The sequence below is a fragment of the Nematostella vectensis genome, chromosome 3 (assembly GCF_932526225.1).
Source record: "Nematostella vectensis chromosome 3, jaNemVect1.1, whole genome shotgun sequence".
Taxonomy (NCBI): domain Eukaryota; kingdom Metazoa; phylum Cnidaria; class Anthozoa; order Actiniaria; family Edwardsiidae; genus Nematostella; species Nematostella vectensis.
In genome coordinates, this window is record NC_064036.1 from 11,017,012 (window position 1) to 11,043,621 (window position 26,610).

At 38.4% G+C, this 26,610-nt stretch overlaps 2 protein-coding genes across 11 annotated transcripts in view; one reads left to right on the forward strand and one right to left on the reverse strand.

Annotated features, from left to right (window-relative positions):
- The first annotated feature begins 10 nt into the window (after window positions 1–10).
- LOC5520041 (uncharacterized protein KIAA2013 homolog) lies at window positions 11–8,298 on the forward strand. Its single transcript, XM_001639779.3, has 15 exons — window positions 11–197; window positions 717–847; window positions 2,594–2,722; window positions 2,809–2,937; window positions 3,186–3,244; window positions 3,637–3,729; window positions 3,907–3,980; window positions 4,115–4,246; window positions 4,320–4,413; window positions 4,590–4,670; window positions 4,774–4,973; window positions 5,374–5,486; window positions 5,606–5,879; window positions 6,103–6,227; window positions 6,581–8,298. Exons 1-15 carry the CDS (start codon window positions 124–126, stop codon window positions 6,742–6,744), a joined length of 1,872 nt encoding a protein of 623 aa, XP_001639829.2. The 5' UTR covers window positions 11–123; the 3' UTR covers window positions 6,745–8,298.
- A 215-nt stretch (window positions 8,299–8,513) lies between these two features.
- Window positions 8,514–26,610, reverse strand: part of LOC5519971 (protein FAM13B) — a 31,180-nt gene continuing 13,083 nt past the window's right edge. For 2 of the 10 annotated variants that reach the window (XM_048725656.1, XM_048725657.1), the window contains 32 exons: window positions 26,043–26,133; window positions 25,612–25,673; window positions 25,398–25,446; window positions 23,742–23,863; window positions 23,183–23,281; window positions 22,982–23,026; window positions 22,221–22,345; window positions 21,783–21,875; window positions 20,903–21,069; window positions 20,529–20,603; window positions 20,327–20,428; window positions 19,571–19,663; window positions 18,867–19,022; window positions 18,465–18,533; window positions 15,477–15,570; window positions 14,545–14,584; window positions 13,715–13,801; window positions 13,011–13,073; window positions 12,272–12,330; window positions 12,127–12,185; window positions 11,942–12,014; window positions 11,648–11,668; window positions 11,519–11,575; window positions 11,047–11,156; window positions 10,794–10,877; window positions 10,605–10,714; window positions 10,225–10,280; window positions 10,084–10,151; window positions 9,602–9,726; window positions 9,292–9,393; window positions 9,155–9,209; window positions 8,514–8,647 (listed from right to left, as the gene is read on the reverse strand). In XM_048725656.1, the coding sequence (XP_048581613.1) occupies window positions 8,579–8,647; window positions 9,155–9,209; window positions 9,292–9,393; window positions 9,602–9,726; window positions 10,084–10,151; window positions 10,225–10,280; window positions 10,605–10,714; window positions 10,794–10,877; window positions 11,047–11,156; window positions 11,519–11,575; window positions 11,648–11,668; window positions 11,942–12,014; window positions 12,127–12,185; window positions 12,272–12,330; window positions 13,011–13,073; window positions 13,715–13,801; window positions 14,545–14,584; window positions 15,477–15,570; window positions 18,465–18,533; window positions 18,867–19,022; window positions 19,571–19,663; window positions 20,327–20,428; window positions 20,529–20,603; window positions 20,903–21,069; window positions 21,783–21,875; window positions 22,221–22,345; window positions 22,982–23,026; window positions 23,183–23,281; window positions 23,742–23,863; window positions 25,398–25,446; window positions 25,612–25,673; window positions 26,043–26,133 (2,680 nt within the window). In that variant the 3' untranslated portion in view covers window positions 8,514–8,578. The remainder of the gene's footprint in view (window positions 8,648–9,154; window positions 9,210–9,291; window positions 9,394–9,601; window positions 9,727–10,083; window positions 10,152–10,224; window positions 10,281–10,604; window positions 10,715–10,793; window positions 10,878–11,046; window positions 11,157–11,518; window positions 11,576–11,647; window positions 11,669–11,941; window positions 12,015–12,126; window positions 12,186–12,271; window positions 12,331–13,010; window positions 13,074–13,714; window positions 13,802–14,544; window positions 14,585–15,476; window positions 15,571–18,464; window positions 18,534–18,866; window positions 19,023–19,570; window positions 19,664–20,326; window positions 20,429–20,528; window positions 20,604–20,902; window positions 21,070–21,782; window positions 21,876–22,220; window positions 22,346–22,981; window positions 23,027–23,182; window positions 23,282–23,741; window positions 23,864–25,397; window positions 25,447–25,611; window positions 25,674–26,042; window positions 26,134–26,610) is intronic. The other 8 variants (XM_048725660.1, XM_048725659.1, XM_048725658.1 and 5 more) reach the window with 8 other exon arrangements.

Sequence of the window (26,610 nt, forward strand, 5' to 3'; positions counted from 1 at the left end):
ATTTATTTGTGAGACCACTGATTCAAATATCGCTTTGCAGAGAATCCAAAATGGCGAACTTATTGGAACCTCTCTCCGAATCATTCTACTATGATCGGTTTACGTAGTGTCTAATAAGCTCTTATGTGGCTAAACGCTAGGCTGATGAGCCTTGCGACATGGCTAAAGGCGAGGCTTGCTTATTCACCATTTGGAAGGTGCGTAATTGTCATAAATTTGGTTAACTCGCGAAATGATTTGCACATCTATGTTTGCTACCGTGACGTTGTTATTGTTGTGCTTACTTGATACACCTGTGGTTGGGCGAAACACTTTCTCTTATCCTGGGGGTTTAATAGATAGCTTAAAATATATGGTAAAAAAGGAATTATTTTGTATGATGTTTTAAGATCTACCCTAAATATCATTTGAAGACTTGATAATCTAGTTCACTTCACTTCGCTTTATTCGTGGTTTTGCTTGAAATAAACAAAATCATTGTCTGAATCGTTCCATTTTTAGACTTGATTGTTGTGATAAAGAAAAAGAACTAGAATGAATGCGTTAAAGATATAAATGATTATAATACTGATTTGACTTTAGGACTATAATTTGTATAACCAGCTTTTGGTGACTAATAATAGACAATAATGGACAACTTTATTGGATTTGTGTTTGCTAAGCTACCATACAAACCATGGGTTACTTTTGTGTAAAAAATTATTTTATCTCCACAGGTCACGAAAAGCTGCATTCATCTTCATAGCGGCAATAGTTCTATTTTTAATTTGGAGTGCGTCCAAGTTTTTACCAAATCACAGTAAAAAATTTATAAAAGGATCAGTCCATAACCATGCAAAGTACAAAGGTAAATTATATAAAAAGGTGAACTACATGTATTTCAAGAGTTATAGGGGGATTGAAAAAATCATAGAATAGCGCCTCCCCCAAACCCCCCCGCCCCCTTCCTCTCCCTAGGTTTTATGTAACTAAGTGTAAAATGTAAAATGACTGTCATACATGTAGTTCTAAGAAAGCACTGGAACTCATAGACTCTGGACAAGAAAGACACAAATATTTAATGGATTAAAATTTATTGAAAAAAAAACCTATTCCAAGTTGCAAAAATGATATAGAGAAAAACTCTTGATAAAATTGGTATTAAATAAATAAAAACATTCTTCGCCCTTTTGTGCAAAATTTGCCCATTTAAATAAGCGTCTCCCTCGAATAAGCGCCTCCCCCAAATAACCGCCCTGTCTGAAAGTTGAAAAATTTACTCTTTTTTTTAACTTATAGTAAAGTAAAGCCAGTAAGGATGTGGAAAACGACAGGAGCAAAAAATGGCAAAATCAAATTGTAAGGACGTGTTAGCTTATATTCCATTGATTTTTTTGCATAGATGTTCCTTGTGTAATATAAACCAAAATAAGCTTTAGTATTCTTTGGTAGATAATCCGTTCTTGAGATATTGCAAGACTTTTGATTCGTCTGAAACTGCCCAATTTGGGTAAAATAGCTACTAATTCATGATCTATAGCAACTTTGCTCAATCATATTTCAAGAACAGATCATTTACAAAAAATACTAAAACTTATTTTGTTTTATATTATGCAAGGAACCTCTATTCAAAATACAAATGTAAGCTAACACAACCTTACAATTTAAATTTTGTCATTTTTTGCACCTGTATTGGAAAACTTATTATATGATTGACATTAATGGCATGACAAAGAAATGCTTCATTCACATCAAAATGCTACAAAACTCTGTTGGCTTTGAAGTATGTCAGTCAAATTTCGTGACTTTTTCTTTTTCATGATCTAATTGGCTAAATTTTTAAGCTTGGTCATGGTGGCCTTCATATCAGGCATCACACTATAAATGTATGCAATTATTAGCAGCAAAGCTGAGATATGTTTATTTGATATACAATATCAAACTAGGGCCTTATAGGATTTACACCAATAATGGTTAGGACAACCATATGTGTAGCCTTTTCTGTAACAGATTTTGTGTCTCTGGACGCAGGACTAGAAATAAGCTGTCCCTAGATCTACCAAAATGTAGATTAAAAACAGGACAACGTTTCTTCACTTTTCGTGGTGCAAAGTTATATAACTCTATCCCAGACGAGACCATCAAAGAGATAAGTTCAAAAAAAGTGTGAAAAAACACTTTGCAGAAATTGAAGCACTTGTTTGTAATTAATTTTTTTCCTTTTCTTTTTTCAGTTTTTGCTATGTCTGTTTTTGTAATATTGATGCAGAATAGCCCTGAATAAGGGAGCTTCAGTAAAATGTATGAAAAAAGTATGAAAAAATATAAAAGAACATTGTAATGGAATAAGAAAACATAGAGCTAGAAACATATGAAAATTAACAAAAGGACATTATTCTACAATAACAAACATTGGCAAACATTCACATCCTCAATTGACCATGAGAGTTTTTATGTCGTGGTTTGATGGAAAACTGCTGAATGTATAAGACAAAACTAATTTGCACATGCTTCTATTGAACGGGTAATCCAATTCTATTTTCTTTCATGTTGCCATCCTAATTTTTTAAGGTACCTAATATAAATTAATGCTCATTAATCTATTCATTTGTAGCTCTACAAATGGATGAAGTCTGTCTGGCTAACTTTGTTGGCAAGTGGAGTAATAAGGCTGATGTTGGGGAGGTGATAATAACACATACTCCCCTACACAGTCACGAAAGCCCCTATCTGCCATTTGTTGGTAGGTAGCTACTCTCCCTGATTTTCTTTAAGTTTTCATCGTATGGCTGTACCCTCTAATGTTTTTTTGTTGTTGTTGTTGACTAGGGAATGGTAATGTCAGCGTTGCTGCTAAAAAGAAAGCTTTACTTCACATCAGGGGTGCCACAGCTTTTATGCAGATTCCATTTTCTCCATTACTGAATCCAGTTCTCTCTGAAGCTGGGCTACCTAAAGGTAAAGTACATGGTATCCTGATCATCAACCGATATTGACATAGGATGAACTTCCTCAATCCTTTTATCTTTAGTACCTTATAGAAAAAGAAGGAAACATATTGCCGATTATAAAAAAAGTTTTAACTAGATGTTTATTCTCATTTCCTCATGATTATCAAGGAGTGAATTTCTTTGTTAATTTGTGTCTTGCCGTGATCTTAAAATATATTTGCACTGCCCTAAAGGAATGTATTGTTTTAATTTCAGAAGCAACAATTATTGACATTAAGGAAGGAGTTGTACACATCATACACAGTTATTTATGGGTAAGAGAAGATGCTAGGCTTAGGTATCATATGGGCAAAACACATTATTTGACTCTTTCTGATTCATACAATTTAAAAAGGAGACATAACATCCTTTTGATCCCATGTTTTACGAATTTTCTGTTTTGATTGAAATAGATTTTGTATCTTTTTAGTATTAAAATTTTGTTTCTTTTACATTAATTCTAGTTGTGTTCAACCCCACTAGTGCTTTTTCCAGTTTTAAATAAAAAGACAAAGCTAAAGAAATACCTACTCCTTAGTTGTACCCACCCACTGTTTTTGTTCCACCTGTGGGTAATGGGCTTGTTTATTGCAGGGAGAGAGCTGTGTTTTTTGTAGATGAAGTTGTTTAATACTCCAACTTTGGGTAATGGGCTTGTTTATTGCAGGGAGAGAGCTGTGTTCTTGTAGATGGTGTGGTTTATGCACATAGAAGTCACCCATCTCTACTCATGCAAGAGATTTTTATTACAAATCATGGGGTGAGTTATCTGTGTTTTATGTACAGTTAAAGATCCCAATTTGTAAGAATTGTCATCAATCTTGATAATCTAAAACAGTAGAGCCTCCGAGTATTTCCGCAGATGTAAAAGGTTGCTTTGTTTTGGAAAGATCCATATTCCTTTAAACTTGTTTTAATTGTTATTCAATTGTTATAGGTAATTTCAGCAAATGTACGATTTGAGTATGATGGTGCAAAAGAATGGAGAAACGTTTTATCTAAAGAGTCAAGGTACATTAAATTGTTATATTCTGATTGTGCTGTTTAATGTTAAAGTACAGAGTAGGCTATATTTAAAATGTGTGGGGTGTATTTTTTGCTTCTTTTGTTGCTGCGTCATTGTATTTTTATGTCATTTTTCTCAGCAATGCCAAGGAATCCTCTGAGTATGTCGTCCACAGGGGAACTGTTGGCTTTGTTGATGATGAGCATCCAGGTGTCAATGTATCCATAGTAACCACTAAACCCCATTCCAATTTGTTGGTCAAAGGAAGAAGGTAATGTATGATAAGTGTGCAATGCTTGCCATAAGGAGGTTCTGATCTGTGGTTATTTTGTCTTCCCCAATAGTACGTCCTCTCTACAACATGTTACAGTTGCTCATACCACAACTCATCTTCCGACAAGAATTTCTATGGACGAACTGGAGGGCAAATGTAAAAAGGTATTAAAATATTGTTGTTATTGTCTAGTAAAATATCAGTGTTTTGAAATTTGGATGCTTAAAGTTTAATTGCTGGCATTATGTATTTGTCTTATCTCTTACATTACCCCCTTGATTAGGGAAGGAGGCGCTGGATAAACCAGGTTTTTTTTAACCATATCGATTCCTTTCAACAGGACTTTGACAATGTCATGAAATCTGTGGACCTCAACATTCCCGGGAAATTGAGGAAAAGCCATATCAAAGTTTGGAATGAGGTTTGGGTTGGAGATGAGATGTTTTGATGAGATGAGATGTTTTGTTTTTCTGTTCTATTAATCTTGCTCCACATCTTTTCAGAATTAATTTTATTATTTTTAGATTTGGAAGACTGGTATTCATGTTGATTCCCATGTGGACCCAGACACACCACCTGGGATAGAAGTCAATGCTACAATGTATTATATCCTCTCCTCTTTCCCTTCCTTGGACTACAATACCAACGGAGATCCTCAGAATACAGAGGAGATTGAAAAGTTGCTTCACACTCCAGAACACTGCTTTAGTGGACCACCATCTATGTAAGCTAAGGATTATTCTTATAATTAGCGTTTTTTGCCTTAAGCTCTCAGTTTGTCTGTTTGCTTGCTTGCTTTTATTTTGAGGGCTAACTATGAATAGCATTGGGTGGTTTTTTTTTTAATAGAACACTTAGATTTCTGGCATATTATTGCGGAATTTTCAAGGCAAGTGCTGTATGCGCTTGTCTGGTGGGATATATGGGATATGTTGGGCAATTGGTTAAGACCCCAAATGTCACTCGCAAAGTTGAGTGTTTGAGTTCTGTCAATTAAATCTAAAGGCATTCTTAGCAAATACCATCTGGCTATTAACATTTTTTTTAAGTTCTCTAGATCGATGTTACATCGGGTTTAGATATTCACTTTGAGATCTAAAAAGTGTGTGTTCAAAATGTTTCAGGCACTCTGCATCTCTGTGGCCTATCCCAAGAGTGGAAGCGTCTATCAATAGAATGGTTTCCCAATGGCAGAGAGTACTGCAACAGAATGGGTGTGCCTCGCTCATACGCGCAGGTAGGTACTAGCCAGACACAAGTTATGACTTAAACTGCCTGATAAACCCATGATAGACCTCTGGCTTTAAACTTGACTACCTTGGTTCTTTAATGTATGATTTTTTTCTCACTCTTCAGGAGCCACTGGGATTATCCAAGCGATGACCCTCAGTTTTGGAGGCCTGCAGTTTTCATCAGATCTTTTCGAATTTGCTGCAAACCCTGCATCCCTGCACACTACTGTAGAATTCCGCCATATCCACCTCCACCAAGGTGTATATGTATATGTGTCTGTGCTCGTGAATGAGCACATAGGACATGCAGAAAAGCTTGTTGTTAAAGCGACGGGTCACGAGAAGAGGCCGCTGTACGCGTGCGAGGCCGGCTGTCAGTACGAGCCTGTGGAGCTGAGGTACTTCCAGATCACCGTGGCTGTTGCTTTATGGATTAGTTTGGGAAGTTTTTACATTTTTCGTACAGTTCAACAATTGAACCTCAGTACCTTCTTGTCAGTTCGTAGCAGTCTCCGAATTCCCGGCTTGCCAACTTGTTAATATGGTTGATTTAAAAGAGATTCCTTGTATCTGTCAAACTCTGACTTATTCCTTTTCGGATAATTTTTCTTCTCCGCACAGCTCGTCAAGTGTGGTGTTTCCAGTGCGCATGACCAAGCCTGTCACGCCTATCTTATACATATCTCACAACAAGAGTCAGCTGACCAGCATCAAGCAGCACGTGTTTATCAAGGACGCACACCAAGGTAACCCTGATTGGTATGCCTGGTGTTTTACAAGAACTCGATGTAACCCAATTGGGTTGTTAATGTATAGCTAACGGTGATGTGCCGGCCTTGGAGCGCACCTTATATTGGAAGTGGGCTAAACGATCTCGAACTCGAGAAAAGAGTCCACGTCACCACAGTAGAGTGCTTTGACGACCAAAAGCGGGGGGGGGGGGGGGTGCTTCAGCCATCAAAACTGACATTGTTATAACCCAAGTATACTTGTATTATTCATTGAAAAGTAACACGGCTTTACCAGATCAATCTAATTTTGTTTCTCTTTTCCCTGCACAAGAAAGTCTTGTGATCACCGCATGTCTCGTCTGTTTCAGAGTCCCTGAAGCAGCACCATGTGTACCACCACCATGTGGGATTACCCGCCAAATTCTGGGTGACCATCGCTTTCCTGATCGTGGCCTTTCACCTCTACCTGGTCAAACTGATATACGCAGAGTGTTTTAAGGAACCAATAAGGTCTAAAATCTACATGAGCTAACACAAACTCGATGATCTAGTTTCCTTAGTCCATAATCATCGTATAAAGCCAGTCCCCTATGCAGCCTCTGAGAGTTGGTTCAAGCATCAAAGGAGACTAGCAAGATAGTAACTGGGCAAAGAAAGTAGGATTGGTTATAAGTATAACTCTTTAAACAAATGCAGTATGTTTTTATGTATAAAATCAAGGGCGTAACTTATTACCCTGCGTAGCAAACCCAAAGGGTTGGGAAAGAAGAGACACGCAGACGAGGCGCGCGCTAGGGAGATAGAAGGATGAGGGAGGCTACAACCGCTCCTTTTCCCTGCATTCGCTACATCCTTCTCTCCAGGCGCGCGAGGTCTATTCCTCACCTCCAGCCCTTTGCTCTTGGTACGCAGGCTACTGACTTACAACACGACATGCGCTACAGTGGCCACCTTGAGGTTTTAGAGAAGCGGCCAATAAAAACATGACTATCGGATTGACATGAACTTTACTAGGCAACAAGCGTGACAAAGAAATATATCAGAGCACGTCAAAACACGCCATAATGTTTCTATTTATGTAGCTCGTGTCAATCTTTGATTCTCGCATGCTGATTGACTAACGCTATAATGCGCTGTGTATTCGGGAAGTTTAAGGGCCCACTTTCTGCAACCAAGAAAGGGTTGTAAAAATAAAATGCAAAAAGACGAAGTAGTATGATTGTAGATTTGTAAAGAGTGCCATTAGTGACTGATGGAGAGACAGGAGCGTCGAAACGTCTGTGATATTAATCCTTTTTAGTGCTTTATACAAACTTATAGTCAAATTTTTTTGCCAGAGTAGGTACCAGTTCTCAAGGGAAGGATGGCCTAGGTTTTTCAAAGTTAAATAATAATGTAATAATGTCCATACGTACATACATAAACTGAACATTATAGTGCGACGCGTGCTACCGTGGCCAGCAAGACAAAGTTTTCAGAAAGCTTAGCCAATAATAAGGACGCGAAAATAGCAGATTGACAAACAGACTTTGATGGACAGACTTAATAAGGAGTATTCTGTCCTGTCATGATGCTCCATAAAGTATTTCTTTGCCACTCTGATCGTTTCAATCAGATAGCACGTTTCACGCATTTTTTTGGCCTACTACACAAAACTGCGTCGCATAGAAATGTAAATCACGCGTGCGCATAGCAAGGCATGGACACAAAGGGGCGCGTGCACCCCTTCGAACGCTAAAAAGGGTATTGTCTCATTGTAGTATCGCGATTTTTTTCTGCATAGATTATCTGTCTGGTCTGCTCGCCCAAGCCTGGTGTGCCTGATTCTCCGAGTCTGCTAAGATGGGCAAATTGGTAGTTAAAAAATGGTTACCCATTGGGCCAACCATTCCTTGACAAAGCTAGGGAAATCTAGCAGAACAATCCTCAGAGTTTGCTTGCGCCCTGAGGGCTCTAGATATTTGGGACTTTTTTAAGTGCTTGGATGTAAATGGGAAGGGACCACGTTATTGGAAACAGTCATTTAGGAGCAAATTGTCAATGGCTGGAAATGGGAGGTTATTTAATAAATAAATTTTGTGATTAAGTGTGGTGTCTATCTATTTGTGATTACAAATAAGATAATTGCAAACCAGTTTCACCCTATTCTCTCGGATAAGTAATAGACCCCCCTCTCTCAATTCCGTCGGATTAGGTCAAATACAGATAGTAGACTGAAGTTTGGGCCCCGTGTGGCACGTTTTCTTTTTCGTCCCTCTAGACTTTCGTTCAATTATTCTTCTTTAAAAATAAACACATCAGTTGTACAAAACATGGCTTTTAATCCAGCAATTTAATATATGCTATGTATGTATAGCTGTACACATCTATATTGTTTGGCTAGCTTGTCTCTTTGTAAGTAGCGCATCTAATAATCTCAACCGCGCTTTGAGTTGCTGTGGAAAAAGATACAAAGAGTAATGAATACAGGGAGGCGGAGACCCTTATAAAGGCACACACAGTTTGCCGAAGGCAATAAGAATGATTTAGAAAGTTTAGGTCCTTTAATTTTTAGAAGCGAAGGTGAGACTATGGCAAGTCGGATTTCTTTACAACTTGCAGCTTTTTACATATTTATGCTTGTTTTTAGTAATGCTTATGGCTAAATGTATGTAATGTTAAATATCCTGGTTAAAGGGGCTCAAATGCAGTTATTTGGTAAAACCAATATAAATAGTAGGGCACGAGAGACAGGTACCTCCAAATCCTAACTTCGTGGAGGATTTGAATCTGGATGATGGCTTAACTATACGAAATTCAACCATAAAGGTTTTTATAGGCAGTTCCAATACCGAATGGGCAATAGAATAAATATCGGAGAAAGAATAGGGTAGTTCCCACAATCTGTATAACACCCTTTGGGCAATCAGCAGATCTCGTATGGACTAACAATCAAAATTTACCTTGTAATCATGATAATCTTTTTCCATTTCGCCTCTGTCGTCTCTCTGAATGCGCCTATATATAAAAATATTGTGTAAAAAGGGGAAAACCCTTAAGCATAGAATGTAAGTTTTAGGGACGATAAAGCAAGACTAACCGTCCAGTTCGCTCGAAGAAGTCGTCTTCGAACTTCTTTAATTTCTTTCGAAGACGTTTCTTCTCTCGTTTTGCGCATTCAACTTGTTTTTCTAACTCATCCCTATGGGACGTGAGAGAATATCTTAGGTTAGTTTTACATTCCATCACTCATTGTTCATCGGTCCTCCTTCGTCATCGCAGTCTATTGTGCAACACGTTTTAGGCGAGGCGCTTATTCGGGGGGTGGGGGGTGGGGGGGGAGCTTTTTGAAGAGGAGGCGCTTATACGAGCAATTACGATAACTCATGAATAAAGCGGTGATCACTTACTGTGACAAGCGGTGTAGCTGAGTGTCGTGCTCCTTGAGCACAGTAACGGTGTCTTCTAGTGGGTCGTCGTCGTCTTCGAGGGTATCGGACAACCGAGATCTCCTTTTAGTCGACGGCGAAAGAGTCTAGAAATAAAGAGAAAGTTATAAATCAATACTACGAAACAGAGTCGTTGCGCTGTCGTTTAGAGCGTAAGCCCTTTGTCGAAGCAAAAGAACCAATTGATTGTTTATTTATAACTAGTCTACACTACGCCTACGAAGACCCTCAAGTTTTTCTACAGTTGTCTGTAGTATTTCAAGTTATACTATATAGAAATGTAAAGCACCGACAGATAGGTATACCAACTACAAGAGAATTCGATACGCGATGCTTGCCAAGAGAGCATGGATATGAGAGGGAAACTAGGCAGGTACTAGGCACGCACCATCTTGATTCCTATATTTTCTATCTCGACAGCATTTTTATATCTCAAGACGCACCTTCTTAAACGCAGATGACTCGAGCGTCTTAAGAAGTCCTGATGAAAATAAATCTTCACTACTGTTTGCTGTAAACGAGAAAATCAAAAGATGTTCAATCATACAATCAACTAAAACTATTAAAGACAATGGTTAAGTTACCATCTTCGTCGTTGATAGAATCCAACTCTTCCCGGCTGCTATGTTTTGATGAGCCCCTGGGGTGTTAAACAAATAAAACAGAAAAGAAGGGCATTAGATGTGAAGATATGATTATCCCCTCTATCGAAAATACGGCGGTTTATTTGATAAACTTCAAAATAACCATCCACGATTATTTATTAATGATTAATGATATTTGACTGAAAGTTTCTCAATTACTTGCTTGAGTTAGTCGATAGAAATGGATCGTTGAGTCGTTATTGGGCGGGAGCGTAAAATAGCGGCGTGATTGGCATTCTTTAAGACTGAGTTTACTATGCACTTGGACCTGAGATACTTTTCCCTTCCAATAACAAGAAGAAGCTAATGCGAGTACTCACGGACTTGGGTCACCATCCGATGCTGCCGACTGGTGAATTGCCAGATTGCGCTTGATCATGCGATATCTATCGTACAGCGGTCGCATGATGTCCTTGTCTTTTTTGGACGTCTGTAAAGAGAGAACACGCATGAGCCATTCAGTCGCCAGAATAAAGATCTTGATCGAGGTAATGTCGATTGTCACTTACGGGTCTGCCGAATACACTTTCATGCTGAAGAAGGGCTTTCTGTACAGCCAGTTTTTCGTCATGAAGCATCTCCAACGACATCGACTGCAACAGATAATGAAACAAAAACATGGCGATAAAAATTATTTGGATCGAGGGTCGTGACGAGATGAACTTGTATTGCACATTGTGGTTACTAAGGAGGTTCCAATGCATCTATCGATTCCTTGGACACCATATTCCACGTCCGTGTTGGACAGTTAATTTTACTTACCTTCAATTCTTCCGGTCTCCCGGTTGCTCTCCTCTTGTCCTGCAGCTTTCGGAGGATGTTATTCAAGGATTGTTGGACAGATGCAGGCGACGTCGTCAACAAAGGCTCGTCTGTAGACGTACCGCAAATATAAGGTCATCTCTAAAATTGATGGCAAGCACCTAGCGGCGACATTAGATGCCCGCCTACTAGCAACTGTTACCTGAATGTATACTTCAGGTCCGTAACAGAGCAAATATGTTTGAGGGTGGTCTCTGACATAGAAAACAATCCCAGGAGCTTAACCAGTACGAAAAAAATAGCGACTTTTGGCTCAAATCTGGCAGCGCTATTCCTCTATTTAAGACAATCTTCCGATTACCGGAGATACCCGATCCGTGGTGGGTGTTTATTGTCCTGTCAAATAATCAGTGGGCATTAAAAAGATGTCTTTTGGTCCAACATTTCCCTAACATTACGATTCGCCTCGTACCTGTGTCCGGAACATCACTGGCTGGAGGAGCTGTCTCGTTCAGCCTTTCAGATTCTTCTAATTTGGAAGAAAAACAGCAAACGTTAGCCTCTGATACGCCTGTCTTACAAAGGATCTCAAGTTACTCACCTTTAGCTTTCTCTCTCATTTCTGAAACAAGAATTAATAGAACTCAAGTCAGTTACTCGGCCTGTTACTCGGTCAGTTTTACGTTCTAGTATATAATTGAGAAAACACCAACACCACTTACAATCTTACATTAGTCCATTATCAACAAAAAAATATCGCTTCCAATAATTTCGCATTATCTTTGGCTCAATTTCAATCATTGAGGTATTATTTCTGAATTTGGTAAAACGCGCCAAAACCTCTGAACACGAGTCGCGCGCTATAACAAAAATCAAATTCATTATTAATTCTAACCTTTCAGCTGTTTTCGACAGCGGGTAAGCTCAGCGACCTGCCTTTTGATGGGAGCCTTGTCGGCCTGTGATGGCTAAAGAGGAAAAAAAAAACACGAAACGTGACTGGCGGACACGGAGAATCTAGACTAAGCAACGTAAAGAGCCTGCTAGAAACTGAATTCTTACGAAGTGCTTCTTATATACCTTGTAGCCATGCTCGGTCTCAAACGACTCTTCAAATTCTCGAATCCGTTTCTTTAACTCTAAGAACACCAAGTTAGATTAGTAAAAGCCTACGACTTAAAAAAGGACCACGAGAATTAGCAAAGAGAGTAATCTATAGACTTACGATGGATGTTCTTGGCAAGTTGCTTTATCGTGATTTCTCCTTTGGGCGAAGTCTCCACTCTGGGTAAAATAATTAATTAAACTTTAACTTGAAGTTATCAGGAGAATGAACTTGTATTGGTCGAGTAATAACGTATGCCAGGTAGGTCACCCATCATCTTGGCTTCGGCAACCGTGAGTCAATAAACAAAGGCAAAGAAAGCTGTAGTCACGGCAAGGTAGACGAAGTCTGGCAAGTCTTACAAGTTTCGATACTCTCGTCCAAATCTGCAAGCTACTCTATTTCAAACTCACATATCTTGTCAATGACAGCGAATGGCAGTTTTTTTTTTCAAGACCGAAAGGTGGTTGTGGGTACTAATTATTCCTAACGAATAAAGGTAATAAACCCCTGCGATTTCAGAACCTTACATTAAGGCACTATCCTAAATGATAATCGTACATATTTCATTGCATTTGGTTGTCCCTTTCAGTCACTGAATTTCCATTCACCAATCGATATTAGCTGTTTGCGCTGACAACCCTTCTAAAATGGGTGTACAAACTTATAACCGATATAGCCACATACGGCAGCAACCCATAGCAGAAAAGAAATAGTTATACAGTTATCAGTGATACTATTCCAAGTAACTTTGAGTACGTTGACGTCTACAACAGTTCATATATGGAATTCAAGTGACGATCATCTTAGAGTTATAATAATTCAAAGAGTAGAAGAGGACTATATCATTTGTTCTCACCTTCTCTCGTACCAGTAATGATCCAGTTGCTCATGAGGAGGAGAAGGGGGGCATTCAGGGCAGCTGCGCAATATTAAAGGATTTAATAAAGTTGGGACATTCGAGAGTTCAGGCAGTTACATGCAATGTATGTGTGCACCTTACGTTATCAATTATAGTATGAAGGGTTACGTGGAAGGTTACATTAAATTACACTAACTACACTACACATTTCTTATTACAAATTTATGGTTAACGTTACATAGTTACAAGCGGAGTTTAGGTTACGTTGAGTTCTGGGTATGGTAATCGCCAGACCGGTGGTGATACAGTAAAGCCAAGCAAGGCCGACACTCGAAATAAAGTGTACAAATAGCCAGGAGAAAACCCTCGCTGCTTTTCAGTGTAATGTAAACAGCAGAGAATAACATGGCATAAGCGAGTTCTGAGCACCAACAGAAATACATCTGAATTCTCAGATTATAACTGAATCTATTATCTCAGAGTTGCCCTTCAGTGACCTTCATTCATTTAGTGTGCGCCCTTAAAGCCCAAGGTACGAAACAGATGTTTGAGGCCGGGTCGGGTTTTTTTCCGGAACCAAAATACGCCTTAGCTTTTAAATGAAGTGCCCTACAATTGGCCAGTGTAAAGCGGCTGTAAAGCGGCCATAACCCCTGGTCACTGGAAATGTGTAGGTAAGGGGACGGTAGTCTCTGCCGTGCCTGGTGTGGTTGCCGGCTGCTGACCTCTTGGTGTCTATCATGAGTGGTCGTGTACGAGGGGAAAGGAGCGCTTCTTCGCTACCAAGACTGCAGACAAGGATCAACCATTAGTCTGGCCTCAATTTATGTCGTAGGTACATGTTCATCATTTTTCCAGTCGATGCAAGGTCCCAACTAAATACATATAGGATCAAAGATTGTTGGAACATGGTAGTAGAGCCTACTGGTTCTAAGATTTCAGGGTGAGCAATACCCTGACCCTATACCTTGGACGTCTTTCAGGTACTGACAAATCCAGCTACGTCCGAGGCTCTGAGACAAGTGCAGATGGGCAGTAGAACAGTATACCCCAAAAGCGTCTTAAACACGAGGTTCCGCTACAGGGAACAATTGCTCTGACGTGTTGACTCATCGACGGCTGATCTAAAACTTTATTGAGCCCCGGGTTGGTTGGAGGAGCTTTCCTTTTTATAGCGGAAACTCCTGTTTAAGTCGCGTTGCTTCAATTTATGCCTGTACCGCCTACACGAAATCGAAATTAAAAGCGTGCGAACGGAAGAAACTATCCTCTCTGATGGCTCTATTGAGCCCTGACAGCCCTCCCTGAAAAATCGTGAAAAAGATGTAAAACTCTAGCGTTTCTAGATGTAAGTTTTCAAGTTCTACACAAACGCTATTCAGCTATACAGTCTGGCTCTTCAGGCAACTCCCTTTCTGATGTTTGCCTATCATGTAGGGGACACGGAAAATGGATGTGAGTGTGGATAGAATGTGACAAAGATTATGGCCGGTCGTGAAATATAGACACAAATGCAACTTCAGTGACTTACCCATCATATTTTTCCCTTGGAGACCGTTGAACATGATCATCTATAGAGAACAAACGCAATAACGAGTTGAATAGAAACAGATATTTTATAGAAGAGAATGATATCTAACTATGAGTCGCCCTCTCTAGAGAAAAAAAACTGTGAGATTTTTTTTGAGGTGCGTTCGATTCTGGGTTTTGTTCGCTCACTTTAATGCCTTTTACTTTCAGATCAAATCTTTGCTCAGATATTTGTATTTCAAAAGTAGACCTACAACCGCCTGCATAATACTTTGCAGTAAGTGAGAAGCAATACTACTACTTGGCAGAGAAGTTTATATTTGCCATTGACTTTCTTACACAACAACATCAACGAAAACCACTCCAGACAGGAGCATACGTCCAACCAAATACTGCCTGATTTGATACATTATACATTAAGATTATTTATCTTACTATATTATTATATGGCTACGATAGTACGCGCGCTGTGATTGGCTTATTGTTAGTCGTGACATTCCCGTATTGCCCGTCTCTGAGGGCAAACTGAGATACGCCAAAGCCTCAGTTTGATATTTCCCGGCATGACCTCACTCTCGGTTAGTAAGTAGTTATTATAGCAAATGAGCAGGGTTAAGCCGCTTTTCACTACCAAAGGAGACAGAGAAGGAAGCAAAGATGTAAGTGCTTTCGTGCACGTAAATAAGCAAGAAGATGCAATCACAGGAAAAATAAGTTTTGATTCTGCGTTCTCCGCGTGCGTCTCCTTTAGACTTACATGCACGCGGTAAGTATCTTTCAACTCCCCTTCCTTCTTCATACCTGCTTCTTTTGCTAGTGAAGGTAGTTGTTTAGAGGTTACTATATTGCGATTATGCGAGACACTTCATCTCGTGGACGGCATTATCATTGCGTGTTATTCTGTATTAGCAGCGTTAGCGTGGTTAGACTTACTTTCGTAGCGATTAATGCAATGCACCGCACCTATGTCACCCTGCTGAAGTTTGTAGAGCTCCAAGGGAGGGACCAACGGGGATGCACGGTGATGCTGAAACACGGCACAACAATCACGTTAGTGAAACACGTGTAAGCATAGTTTCACAAGAATACAGTAAATTATCTTATCAACCGGGGGAAGGGTTGCTTAAGAATAAAGATAAAGCTTAAAGGTGAGGGCTGATTTTTTTCGGTTTCTGACACCCATAATTGGCCCCTATAGAAGTCTTAGATACCATAAATGTGTTATATCGTTCGCGTTTATACGTTTGCCTTTAGTGTTCTTTTTTATCACTAATACTTTTGTATGTTATTATGCATTATGGAGGGGAGACCCATTAGATGGGGTGCTTATTTTAAATTTGAGCTCAAAGGGAGTGAAATGGTCATCGAAATGAGGGTTTTACCCCAACTTCTTTAGATCAAGTCAAGCCCGTGCGTTCAATTTCACCCCAAAGGATTAGGTGTGTGTTATTCCTCCGACGAAACAAGATAAGACTTTAATTAGGGGTGATGGCAGATGGAAATTGATCGATTCGATTAACAAGATAAGACTTTAATTAGGGGTGATGGCAGATGGAAATTGATCGATTCGATTAACAAGATAAGACTTTAATTAGGGGTAATAGCAGATGGAAATTGATCGATTCGATTAACAAGATAAGACTTTAATTAGGGGTAATGGCAGATGGAAATTGATCGATTCGATTAACAAGATAAGACTTTAATTAGGGGTGATGGCAGATGGAAATTGATCGATTCGATTAACAAGATAAGACTTTAATTAGGGGTGATGGCAGATGGAAATTGATCGGTTCGATTAACAAGATAAGACTTTAATTAGGGGTGATGGCAGATGGAAATTGATCGATTCGATTAACAAGATAAGACTTCAATTAGGGGTGATGGCAGATGGAAATTGATCGATTCGATTAACAAGATAAGACTTTAATTAGGGGTGATGGCAGATGGAAATTGATCGATTCGATTAACAAGATAAGACTTAATTAGGGGTGATGGCAGATGGAAGTTGATCGATTCGATTAACAAGATAAGACTTTAATTAGGGGTGATGGCAGATGGAAATTGATCGATTCGATTAACAAGATAAGACTTTAATTAGGGGTGATGGCAGATGGAAATTGATCGATTCGATAAACAAGATAAGACTTTAATTAGGGGTGATGGCAGATGGAAATTGATCGATTCGATTAACAAGATAAGACTTTAATTAGGGGTGATGGCAGATGGAAATTGATCGATTCGATTAACAAGATAAGACTTTAATTAGGGGTGATGGCAGATGGAAATTGATCGATTCGATTAACAAGATAAGACTTTAATTAGGGGTAATGGCAGATGGAAATTGAACGGTTCGATTAACAAGATAAGACTTTAACTAGGGGTGATGGCAGATGGAAATTGATCGGTTCGATTAACAAGATAAGACTTTAATTAGGGGTGATGGCAGATGGAAATTGATCGGTTCGATTAACAAGATAAGACTTTAATTAGGGGTGATGGCAGATGGAAATTGATCGATTCGATTAACAAGATAAGACTTCAATTAGGGGTGATGGCAGATGGAAATTGATCGATTCGATTAACAAGATAAGACTTTAATTAGGGGTGATGGCAGATGGAAATTGATCGATTCGATTAACAAGATAAGACTTTAATTAGGGGTGATGGCAGATGGAAATTGATCGATTCGATTAACAAGATAAGACTTTAATTAGGGGTGATGGCAGATGGAAATTGATCGGTTCGATTAACAAGATAAGGCTTTAATTAGGGGTGATGGCAGATGGAAATTGATCGATTCGATTAACAAGACTTTAATTAGGGGTAATGGCAGATGGAAATTGATCGGTTCGATTAACAAGATAAGACTTTAATTAGGGGTAATGGCAGATGGAAATTGATCGGTTCGATTAACAAGATAAGACTTTAACTAGGGGTGATGGCAGATGGAAATTGATCGGTTCGATTAACAAGATAAGACTTTAATTAGGGGTGATGGCAGATGGAAATTTATCGATTCGATTAACAAGATAAGACTTCAATTAGGGGTGATGGCAGATGGAAATTGATCGGTTCGATTAACAAGATAAGACTTTAATTAGGGGTGATGGCAGATGGAAATTGATCGGTTCGATTAATAAATTCTTAGATTATAGAATAACTAGATCAAGCTCGTGGATTCAGTTTACACGCAATGGGAAGTGTCAAAGTGTCCGTCAATGATACTTGCCTCTATTTTAACACAAGGGTGATTTAATAGAAGTCGGCATAAAAAAAGCTTACATGGTACAAGATTAGACTTCAATTAGGGGTTTTGGCAGTTGTAAAATGATAAGGTCCATTCCATGTTAATTTGCATAAGGGCTTATCCAAATTGCAGTTACCCTAAAGTAAGAATCAAAGGATCACTTAATATTTATACATTTATAATAATGACATTTTATGAGAGAAGTGAGTGACCAAGGTAGAACACTAAAAGAGCGAATGCGATAGACAGCTATGTGAAAATATGTTATGGAAAAAGACCACAGTGAAACACAAAAAATATTATGTCACAAAGAGTGAAATCACCAGCGAGAATGCATGTGCGTGTTCACAATGGGAGTTATCCTCAAGGACCCTTGGATGGGATGGAGGTGAGTGTTCACAATGGGAGCTATCCTCAAGGACCCTTGGATGAGATGGATGTGCGTGTTCACAATGGGAGTTATCTTCAAGAACCCTTGGATGGGATGGAGGTGCGTGTTCACAATGGGAGTTATCCTCAAGGACCCTAGGATGGGATGGAGACTGATAATAAAACACGCTCTACACCACACCGATATTTGGCAGAGGAAAGTGCTGAGAGTACAACCGAGGCTTGCTCTATACCTTAGCCCACAAGGGTAAGTGTTTTACGAGAGGAGTACCGTAGACATGCACCTGTTTGTATTGCTTGGTTAGCTCTCTAACAGGGTTATGTCCGCAGTCCAATTCATCAACAGTTGCATGCTGAGAGAGACAGAAAAGGGTGCTTAGAGTCGATTTAGCTAGACAGTGAGCTTAGATTACATGCCTGTGCTTTGAATCCGTTAACAGACCACAGGGGAGCGATAAGACCAGTCGGTCCTGAACAAGGCTAGGTTGAGTCGCTTACAATGTACAATCACGTTAAGACATAGCTTGTTAAAGATAATTACGAGATAACCAGAGAAAAATATCACGAATATGCATAAATACATACATAAGATAGGGTGAAACTTATTGGAAACAGTCTTCCACAGTCACCAGCCAAGACAAGATAGGTTACGCAGGCTGAACACATACAACAGTGACACTACTCACCCTGCCAGGGGAGGGTGGGGGAGACATGGTGACCTTTGGTGATCTGGGCGAGCGAGGAGGAGGAGTGGCCACTGGGTCACGGCTCTTGGCTTCTTCCACCAGAGGGTGTACAAACTTGTCGGGGATGTTCACCTCAAGTAGGAGATCTCTTTCAATCTGATGATAAATACACGCTGTTGGTTACGCACTAGGTGTGACTTGTGCTCCGTAACACCAAGAAACTGCCAATATCATGTTAGTCGTGCAAGATCACTAGGTGAGATCAATAGGTGAGAACAGCGCAAACATTATTACAGAACATTGACAGAACAGCAGTGCTAGTTACATATTGTGCTAATGATGTGCAAGTGTCAAAACTGGTGTAAACAGCTTTCGACAAATGTTTGTTGGCGTTACAATACATTACGGTGCTGGTTTTAGAATGGTTTACGGGTCTTATATAAAGGCAGATGTTGCGACCCCATCCTGAGAGTGCAAATCGACGGAAAACTGTGTTTCACTTTGTTACACTGTTTTGTAACTAGACAGTGTTCAGCAAAACTTTTGGCAAAAATTCGGTGTCAAGGAAACTTTTCACAATCATTCTCAGCTATATACAGCCGTTTGCAGGATCGTTTCACATGGTGTGCAGAACACAGACCATTACTCTGTTAAGCACTCAAGTGTAGCTTTACCCATATTCTCCACTGAGAAAATAAGCTTACCTCGTTGAGGTTGTCAGCATCATCTCCAGAAGGACTCTTTTTCAAACTTGGACGTCTTCGGTTTTTTGGAGGTGGGGCTCGATTCAAAGTAAGCTGAAAAAAAAAAAGAAAATGACGTTTTGCACCACAGCAAACCTTAATACCTTTGTTAAATAGGTAAGATATATATGTTAGCGTGTTCTTGATATTTCTATGATAAAAAAATCATAAGAATAAAAAAGGGGGGATGCCACCATACCAGAGACAAAATGTCTAGGATTCTGATCACCCTAGAGGAACCTTAATCACTACAGTACATACCGGGGACAGAATGTCAGAGTTTATGCTGACCCTAGAGAGGCCTTCATCACTACATACCGGGGACAGAGTGTCAGAGTTTATGCTGACCCTAGAGAGGCCTTCATCACTACATACCAGGGACAGAATGTCAGAGTTTATGCTGACCCTAGAGAGACCTTCATCACTACATACCGGGGACAGAATGTCAGAGTTTATGCTGACCCTAGAGAGGCCTTCATCACTACATACCGGGGACAGAGTGTCAGAGTTTATGCTGACCCTACAGAGACCTTCATCACTACATACCGGGGACAGAGTGTCAAAGTCCATGCTGACCCTAGAGGAACCTTAATCACTACATACCGGGGACAGAGTGTCAGAGTTTATGGTGACCCTACAGAGACCTTCATCACTACATACCGGGGACAGAATGTCAGAGTTTATGCTGACCCTAGAGAGACCTTCATCACTACATACCGGGGACAGAATGTCAGAATTTCTGCTGACCCTAGAGAGGCCTTCATCACTATCAACATCAGCGTCTTCATCATCGTCTACAATTCGTACTGCTATCTTGTGCTACAGGATAAAAAATGACTATTAACAAAATAACTATTAACAACCAATGTTAGAGCTGACTACAGGAATAAGATCTAGTTCAAATTCTAAATCATTATACCTTTCTTTCCTCCTCTTCTGCTTTCTCTTGAGGTGATCGCGGCACAGTTTTTATTACAGTGTTGCTATTTTTGTCCTGCAAAAAAACAACACAACATTTCTAGTGAAGTGTAATTTAGTGGTATGATATCTCAGTGACACGAGCTCTGCCTAAGACCTTGGGATTTTACAGAGGGGTAATAAAACCATGGGCTCTTAACCTTGTAAACTGTGAAATCCCTCGTCTCCTCGGCCCTGTCTCTGGTCATACTTTTTAGAGGAATGTGTAAGAGCTACTGTTTGGTCATGTCTCATTTTTTTAACTTAAATACAAAAAAACACCATTTGAAGCATAATACTGAACAACACTGAACACTACAGCCATAACATTCTTACCACAGTAATGACAAGGTTGTGCTCGTCAAAGTTCAGAGGCTTGGGTTTATTTTTCTTCTTAGGTCTATTAGGCCTCTCTGGCCGTTCAGTTGAGGTAGTTCCTGAGCTAGTGTCTTTATCCTCTTGTTGTTTCATTGGCTCCTCACCTTCTAACTGGCCATTCTCCTCTGAAAGTAAATAAGATTTGCCTTACATCAGGTTAAGTAGCACTTAATTATAAATATATTAATTATATTGCCTTCAGGAAACCTGCTTCTAATCATGTCATGTGGTACTGTTCTTTCTAACGTTTAGGCATTATGTCAGCAATACACAAATGCAAACAAAATAGCGATACCATAATTGCCCTAATATAGCCTCGTGCTATATTATTTCAAAATCCGTTTTATATCTAGAAAAGATTTTTTTAGTTTCACAGCTTTTCCTCCATTTAACCCAGTCACAGAGTATTGCCAGGGGTAGTGGAAGGGGAGGGGCAGGGGGGGCAGTTTTCTTTATATACGAACGTTTTTTTTAAACCAAGCGGTACATATGCAACCATTAACAAATTTGTTGAACAGTTTAAAATCCCATGCATAAAAAACTAAGTTATTTCCAGTGTTCTTACAAATAGCGCTTTAGGATTTAAAACCAGCACACCCCCCTGGCTTAGACCACCAGCCACCCCCACACATGAAACCACTACCCACCCCTCCCCCAACTTTCACTACCCCCCCTCCCCCCCCACTTATGCGACCACTCCACCGCCCCTGTTTGAGTCACGTATTCAGGGAGGCCCATATTTATGGGAGGTGCTCATTCGAGCAATTACTTACATCAAAAGGAGAAAAAGAAATCGTATTATGCATAGTAAAATGCCAAAGAAGGTGTTTTAGTTTACCTTTTGAATTTCGGACATTTTTCCTACGTTTTCTTCGTTGTTTGCTGACTTCCTCTTCCCCGTAATTCCTGGATGGAAGTGGAGGTGCCTGCCCTGTTAAAAATAAAAGAAATGGTGTCAAGTCATGCTTTACTGATACTGTTCAGCTATGTCACAAACTGAGGACTACATAAACTTCTACAATAAATGCATTTCTAGACTAAACTGGTGATCTGATATCAATAAATTTCTAGACTAAATTTTGAAATGACTATGCGTGTGGACACCTTTCAGAGGGGTCAAATAACAGAGGTCGAACGTCACTTCAGTCACCTTGCAAAGTTGACAGTGTGTGACAGCAAAATACAAAAGGGCGAGAGGAATGTTATGAAAGGCAAAAAGTTTCTCAGATGTTTGTGGTGACATGAAAATCTTGGTAACAAATAAAGTCTGTATTACCATCATCCAAGGATTCAGAAGAATGATGCCGTGACAAATCACTTGGTTCTGTCTCATCTGTTGATACTCCATCAGGTCCGAATAAATGCTCTTTGATACTGTCATTAATAGCCATCTGAACAACACTACAAAAACTGATTTAGTACCCAAGAGTATTTAGTAAATTAGCTAAGTATTCACATAGTGTCACTTTGTGATTTGGTTTGAGTACTTTACAGTACATACTTGTGTTATTGTGTGTTCACAGACTATAACAATATAACAAACCCAAGTGCAGTGGGGTTCTAATCTAGTGGGGTTCAGTATCAAGTTAAATTATACCCTTTGTGGCAAGTGTTCTTGACATTGAGCAAGTCTCAACCAGTAGAAACAAAGCTCAGATTAAGCAAGAAGGAAATCGAATTTGATTTATTTCACCGGAATTCTTATGTCGTTTAATTTTAAGCTGGGAGGGAGGGAAGGGGGAGGGGAAGGGGGGGCGGTTGTTAGAGAGGGGCGTTCAATATAAACTTGTAAGCTATGGGGGGGTGTTCATTAGATAAAAGGCATTCTTTTGATAGGGGAATTTATTAGATCCTTTACGGTATTTCACTTGTGTTACTGTGTGATTGGGTTTGGTATTTCAATTGTGTTACTATAAGATTCGATAGAGTATTTCACTTGTGTTACTGTGTGATTCGGTTCGGTATTTCACTTGTGTTAATGTGTGACTCACAGTCTGAATGCGTGCGTATGATTTATTTGGATTGCATGCTACTTACTCTCTGCCAGCAGAGCCGTGTCGCGGGCTTGGGAGTACTGTTTGACTGTTGATAGCCAAAGAGAAATGTCAGAAATGTCAGGAAAAATGAGTGTCTAGGAAACTCAGTTTGAGTTAGCAGTGAGTTCAAGTTTATTGGTAGAGTTCCACAGCATTATGCATAATTGCACTGCTAGGGCAATCATTTGAGAATGTCTGATACCTTGTTCCTGGAGGATGGCCATTGCTACAGCTGCCGCTTGTCCAGGATGGTGAGACTGACCTGACATATACGTCAAGCTCTTCAGATGATGATGACACCCTGGAAAAAGAAAACAAGGTCAATTTAAATCAACAAGGTTGCTATATTAAAAAAAATAACTCTTAATTTCCTTTCTTAATCCATAATAAATTGTAAAGTTTTTTAGTTCATAACTATTGTTCTAATACAATATGGACTGATCTTTTTTTCATTGTTACCATGTTATAGATTCTGTAATTCTGCCTAAATACCAAGTGCAAGGAAGCATCCAAAATCAACTGATTTCAATTCAATTGGTGAATCAAGCAGAAAACTATTTTATGCTTAAAACTTCAAAAAATCTCCACATAATGATCTTTCAGCCAGGTGTGAGTGACCCCGGCTATCTAAGACACCATTGACTATTAATGTTTCTCTCAGACTAGGTGAGGATTTGGCAGCCAATGCACTTATGAAGAAAGACTCTATTGTAAGTACACTTAAAAGTAGAGACAATAAAAATAATCAGTCTTCTTCTTACCCTTGGTTTGGTCGTAAGTTCTTTTTAGGTTTCTTGACGGCAGCATATATTGGCTGGTCTGCACCAGCAGCCACATTAGACTTTGTGTTTTCCTCATCACTTGTAGAGCTTTCATGAATTATCTGAATATTGATACAAACTAATTAAAACTAGAGTTTGGGAAGAATGTTGTTAATGGAAAATAATTATATGGAAACCTTTCTCCACATAAAAACATTTGAGTTTACCATCAAAAAAAAAAACTAGAGCTTGGTAGAGTTGGTCAATCTTGGAGAAAGCTCTATCCAATAATAAACACTAAAAAAGCTATGAAGCACAATTATGTGAACTCTTGCTTCTAACCTGCTGTACTGTAGCTTATCGTATATTCAAATAAAATTTGTTTAACTTTCTAAGTATTCAATAGAACATGGTGTCATACCTACTAAGGATATGCACAAAAAGTAAAAGAAATATGATTAGTAGTAGTAGTAGTAGTGATGAGTAGTCTTTGTAAATTCCTGCATTTTTTCAAGGTCTAATTGAATGATTTAAAAAAACTGGATTATTATTATTATATAAGATGTACAGTGGCTGAAAACGCCTACAGTAGCAAATTTATACTTTAAATACAACAGTATTGTTGATTATTGTTATTATTAAAAGTAAAAAAATGTGCCTACAGTGGGGATCGAACCCCGACCTCTGAACTCAGTCAAATTATCTGACTGCTATACTACTGTGGCATTGCTGATTTGGTTCAGGACTAAAATTTAGTTTATACTAGTATCGTACCATTCTAAAAGCTTTTTGTTAGCATTTTCTTTCCGGACACAAAAATAAAATACCTGCCATAATTAATGACGCTACTGTCATACAATGTGTTTTATGCATGTTAAAATCATTATTTGATGAATAAGTCAGAGTCATGTGTTTGTACAAGTTTTGTTTGATATTTATTTGATCGGAAAGAATTGTGGAAAAAAATAAATTGTGAAAATGAATCCTCATCTTTCTTTCGTGCGACAGAGGCTTTTACTTATTACCCTGCAAACAGAAAACCAGAAAACAGAGTCTTTTACCCTTATTTTTCTCAGACTTGTAAAGTCGCAAACCACAAACAAAAATGCAAACAAACAACGCAAAAACTAAGAGACGAAAATCGGGCAAGTACCAAAACAAAGAGACAGAAAATCTTGGCTAGCAATATTACTTGTTCTGTTTACGAACTAACCACTTGAATTAGACTAAAACCGTAGAAGATCGATTGATGTCAGTGACAAAGGCGTATGTGCACTTTTAACCCACTGGGAAGACTCTTCTAACAAATCTAGCTTATAAATACAGGTCAATCACAGTGCCCTTTTATAGTACATAGCTTTAACCGGAAGTTGAAGACAAGAAATTCACAGGTGATCTAAGAATTGCTACGCTGCGAAAGCACAGAAAGACCACAAAAAGTTTATGGATGATTGATCCAATAATCAAGTGACAGAGAAGACCCTCCAATAACTCATACTTATAGCATTCACAAGTTAAAAACTAGAGAACCATAAGAAAAAAAAAATACTAGAGTACTCAACTCTTCTGCCCTATATTTTGACAGATAATGTGAACATTTTACCCTATTTTTAGACAGATGTTGTGAAAATTTTCCCTTGAAAACCACTTGCTTACTTGTTGAACTTTGTTGAGTGTATTATGATCTGGAGATTCGGGCTCATCACTAAAAAGAAAAGGTTTCAATAATTATAATTAGATATAAAAATTAATTTTAAAAAATATCAGGGGTAAGGGCTGAAGAAGGAATTAATGAATATTATTGGGGGTTGAAGACATGTTTTAATAAAATGTTAAAGAATATGCCTCCCCCCCTAAGGTTGAAGCTTACCTTGTGTGATCATTTATAAATAATGTTGTTGTGGCATATGGGGATATCTCATCACCTTCATCCTATAAATGGATAGGATAACCATAAATGTTAGTTTTAGCACAAGGGTACTTTAAATTCCTTTTCGGTCACAAGGGGGGCACTATGCGGGGTGCTAATTCGAAGCAGAATGCCTGCTAAAGTGGGCATTACAGTAACAGTTATTTAAACAAAACCCAACCATACTGCAAATTCCTTAAATGTTATTGCAATAATAAAAATTGCCTGCAATGATGGTTTAAAAACTGAAGGTATTACAATGAATAGTGTAATTATGACAAAATAGAAAAAAAAATAAAGAAAGCTTATTTGTTGCTTAGGTTAGCAATATAAAGGTTTTGTTTTTTTATTAAAAGTATTTTCATACTTTTGCATCAGTGTAGAGTAATCACCTTAAAAAGTTGATCATATTCTTTTAGGAACATGCACACTATAGAATTAGTGTGGCCCTGTTCCCGCAGTCCATCAAGACCATCTTTACATCTGCACAAAAATGGTATGTCAAAATGAAAAGGAGACAGCCTTCATGGATCGTATTATCTTCATGGATAATAATAATAATAATAATAATAATAATAATAATAATAATAACAAAAATAATAATAATAATAATAATAATAATAATAATAATAATAATAATAATAATAATAATAATAATAATAATAATATTAATAATAATAATAATAATAATAATAATAATAATAATAGTAATAATAATAATAATAATAATAAATAATAATAATAATAATAATAATAATAATAATAATAATAATAATAATAATAATAATAGTAATAATAGTAATAATAGTAATAATAGTAATAGTAATAGTAATAGTAATAGTAATAGTAATAGTAATAGTAATAGTAATAGTAATAGTAATAATAATAATAATGACAATGACAACAGCAAAGCAACAGCGACAACAACAACAAAAACAACAATAACAATAATAATAATAA